Raw genomic sequence first — 4,194 nt, 5'->3', positions numbered from 1 at the left:
GGGGGGTGTGTGTGTGTGTGAGATTAAAATAGCCCAATTGCTTTTACAATAAATAAACATTGAATTTGTTTAATCAAATAGTAAAGGGGTTTAACGTTAGTGGCAGGTTGTGTGTGAGAGAGAATAAATAAGACGGCCCTATATTTAAAAAAATTGTTATTCTTTTTTCCCGCATATTTCGCAACTTCCCGCAATTTCACCGCATAAAATCACATAAAAACCCCGCATGTTTAATAGCATAATCAAGGGTTTTTGCCCGTGTTTTTCTGGAGGGTCTAAATATTTGGAAACGTTTTCAGTAAAAGAAAATGGACTAGAATTAGCTCAGAAGCATATTTAAATGTGTTTGCCAATCTTTGAAAATGCGCCAAATATGTCTACAGTTGGCACTGCTGTCCTCACCTTCAAGCTGAGTGGCGATGTTACTTGTAGAGGAGAGTCCTCCAATGCCGCTGTCCCAGACTGTCGTGTTTCCACCTCGGCGAAAAGGCAGATTGTCATCCTGTCGCAAACAAGAGGAGGACATCAGCTCAAATCTATGTGCAACAACGCAGCAATGGACACTGGGGCACATGAGGCACAGAATAACATTTTGAATTCCATATATTCCTTTTACCTCTTTGAGCAGAGAGTTTCTGCGGAGTTCCTCCATCCTGATCTCTCCGGAGCTCAGGTGCCTCACATCCTGATACATGATAGGCTTCATGTCCATGGCGCCGTACAGGCGGCCCTGCAGCTTGCTGAACAGAGACGACAGGGCCCGTGGCAGGAGGCCCGCCTCTGGACCGCTGCCTGCGAGACAGAGGTTGAGACTTAAATGACCACAAAAGAGTTGAATTCTATATCAGCATCAACAATCATTTTACAGAGCTGCAAACATTAACACCACATCAAACCGTGGCTTTATAAAGATGTGTTTAAGAAATTTAAAAAAATCTTACCTTGAATTGTGTATGTTTTTCCAGAATTGGTGACACCATAAGTGTAGAGGAGTCGGTTTTCTCCTTGAAGCACGTCTTTCACCATCTTCTTCATCGAGCACTCGTAAAACTGTTGCTGTGTGGTCTCCGGCCCCATAATCTATAAAAGATGGGTGATAGGGAAAACGTCAGTATGTGTCCTTTTCTAAATATTTGTTTTTGTTCGAGATCCTTCTTTTGCTGGCATTGCTTGCTAATGATGTACACTCATTAGCCCAAGCCAATCACCAATCATTTATAAACAGGTGATAAACAACCTGTTTATTTGACACTGTGCACATGTATAACCCCCCCTCCTACCTGTGAGAAGCTGAACTTGTGCATGCTCTGGGTGATGCCCCTCTCTGCAGCCCTCATGTTGTGAGATTCTTTTGGAGCTTTAAGAAGCACAATCTCTTCATCTTGGACAGCCACACAACCCTAAAAGAAGAGCAAACCATTAGCACAGGAGAAGTAAAGTCAAAATAAATGTGGATTATCTACCAACACAATCATACCTGTTCTTATAAAAAACATCTTAAATGTTTTATTGAAGAGGTAGGAGAACTAAAATCATTAAGGAAAGACAAGTCAATTGTTTATAGCCTTTATTTAACCAGGTGAAATTAAAAATATATGTGATACAAAACATTTATGGATGGCTTTGAAAATGTTTATTTACAAATTGGTGGAAAATGCTGTAGGTTAAATTCATTCGTTTACATTGCAACACTAAAATATTAAACTCCTAGCAACTCTCACCTGTTCTATAATGGATGGCCGGGGGTCCAGGCCGGGGGAAATGAGCGAGATCTCAGGCAGACCAGGTCTGGACGGTCCTCCATGCTCTGCTGCTGTAGACTCAAACACAGCCATTTCCTCGTCTTCATCAGAGCGGAATCCACACGGGGAGGACAAAGAGAACGCCATGCTTACCCTGTTACAAGAAGACAAATCTTAGTGAGTATGTGGTTATTGCAAATCTAAAGTAATCACACAATCAAACCTGGCTGTGTACCAGAATCTCAAGTAAAAGCCACTTTTTAGTGACCCGTTGCATATATTATGGGGATATATCAGGATACAATATAAAGAGTTAAGCAACAACCTGATTTTAGAGCTCAATACCACCTGTCCTAACTATTCTGACACAAAAAAACGAACCTACACTTAGTCCATCACAGAAGACAAAGCAGAAACTCGCTGTTATGAGAGAATGGGTGTGTCAGTCGAGGTGATTAAAACACATAGAAACTGTTTCAAGCCTACTTTGCCCTTCAAAACCAAATAGTCCGACTTAGACTAGTCAGACAGGAAAATGATCTCATGCTATCACCTGTCCAGACAAGTACTGGTGCAGAACAGAGACTGTATTTCTGCAAAAAAATGACATAATTAAAACATGTTTTAACGGTTTTGACTTCACTGGGTTTCTCTGCATTTTAACTAGGACTTATTATGCCAAAAGCACATCACATTTTAAAATAACACAAGACGTTATGTTTAAAATAATGGCATTAATAGTTTTTACAAATGATGTAAGACATGGCAACTTTTAAGCATACAAATACATATTCCAACTATGAGTAACGCTTTCCCCCCAGGAAAGAGTATGCTAAATATAGATTACTTCATTATTAGGACAGTTGGTTTAAGTAAGGATATTTCACGGGTTAGGATTACTTTATAAAGACAGTTAAAGCAGACTTGTAATCAAAAGTATAAGTGTGTGAGTAGTACATTATTTACTTAACGTCAGTTAACGTTTAAGCGTGCACGAGAAGCTGTGACCCTGTTGGGACATTTTGAAATCATGTGGTCACTCCCACCAAACTGACACAATAATGCAAATGTTGCTCTGGTCTTGCTGGTCTTAACTAACTGTTATCTGGTTAAACACGTGTATATTAGCTCGGTTAACGTTTATTATCACAGCTGTATCGTGTAAACTAACAGATGTGTTGTTGTTAGCACCACGGGATTCGTTTCACTTACTTTGAATGTCGAAAGTGCGATGAGCGCCTGGATCCCTGTAACGTTAGCGAGATGTTCTCAAGTAACTCAAGTACTAGAAAAACAGCGGAGATACTGTATTTAATATGTATTAAACTTCCCTGAAACTATCCTATTGCTTCTTCCCTACCTCGGAGCACTGGCGTCTGAAGCTCAGCTGAGTTATAATAACCGATTGCGTTTGGTTTTTGAACAATGCGCTTCCCCCGCAGAACGTGTTACCGATTGGCCAAAACTAGTGACGTAAAACTCGAGATCTACCTTCTGATTGGCTAGCAAGCTAGCAAGCATTCACATGGTGGGCTTTTTAAACTGTACCTCCTCAAACAAACGACGCCTTGTATGGGTTCCTATTACAGGTAGAAAATAAATGTGGCATTTGATCAAAAACATTAAGCCATTAGCAGGCTTCTTGCAAGAGCTTTAAATCCACATGTAAAGCTTTAACCCTGTAAGGCACCCGGTTGTTATTTTACAACATCACTTTAAGCTATCCTAAAAAAGTCAGTAAATGTTAGTTTAATAACCCTGTAAAGCCCAAAAATAGAAAAATATATATTTTTTTACCTTTCAGATGTTGTTGTAGGGAGCCTCTGGAGCAGAAATGAAAGAGTTTTCACATTTTGTACGTTTTGGTAAGTTTTTAGCGAAATGTTGTAATATTGCAACGTTGGGCTTAGGTGGGAGCAGAATTCCAGTATTTCTACTCACATGTCTGAATAAATATATTGAACAACTAAGGGTTGATTTGCAGGACTGGTTGCTTACTTAGCCCTACATCAGTATATAGCATGAATAATAATCTCACATCAGTCATATTTTCTATGAATAGTCATTTATTGAATATGGTAGTCCCAAAAACAGTTCCTATCGTCAGAAAAGCAGAGACGGGCGTCACACTTGGTGCATTGGGTGTTTGTGTAGGGGAGAGTGGGGTAAATTGAGCCATTTTTTAGCTATGCTGTCCTCTAAGCCAGGGGTTCCCAAAGTGGGGGTCACGAGATGATTACAAAATAAAAATGGAAAATTAAAAATTAAAAAAATTATTTAAAAAATTGATTAATTTTTTTTATAATTAAATCTTTTGGAACCCCTGCTCTAAGCAAGGAGAAATGATACATAGTAAAAATTAAAACACAAAACTATAATTCAGGATGTCTCCTATCAATGGCAATTATAAGAATTAAAATTTGATCAAGGGCAGGGAAAATATTACTTCTAA

At 39.0% G+C, this 4,194-nt stretch overlaps 1 protein-coding gene across 1 annotated transcript in view; it reads right to left on the bottom strand.

Moving 5' to 3' along the window:
• The window catches only part of kif20a (kinesin family member 20A), a gene marked incomplete at its 5' end in the record, with an annotated part of 7,145 nt that extends 5,662 nt beyond the window's left edge, over window positions 1-1,483 (bottom strand). Inside the window, 5 exons of the mRNA XM_010781330.1 lie at window positions 403-502; window positions 617-792; window positions 942-1,080; window positions 1,281-1,400; window positions 1,478-1,483. Coding sequence (XP_010779632.1) covers window positions 403-502; window positions 617-792; window positions 942-1,080; window positions 1,281-1,400; window positions 1,478-1,483 — 541 coding nt within the window. The remainder of the gene's footprint in view (window positions 1-402; window positions 503-616; window positions 793-941; window positions 1,081-1,280; window positions 1,401-1,477) is intronic.
• Window positions 1,484-4,194: the final 2,711 nt, after the last annotated feature.

Source organism: Notothenia coriiceps, unplaced genomic scaffold, assembly GCF_000735185.1.
Source record: "Notothenia coriiceps isolate Sejong01 unplaced genomic scaffold, NC01 NC01_scaffold00023123, whole genome shotgun sequence".
NCBI classification, from domain to species: Eukaryota; Metazoa; Chordata; class Actinopteri; order Perciformes; family Nototheniidae; genus Notothenia; species Notothenia coriiceps.
This window is presented reverse-complemented; position numbering and strand designations above follow the sequence as displayed.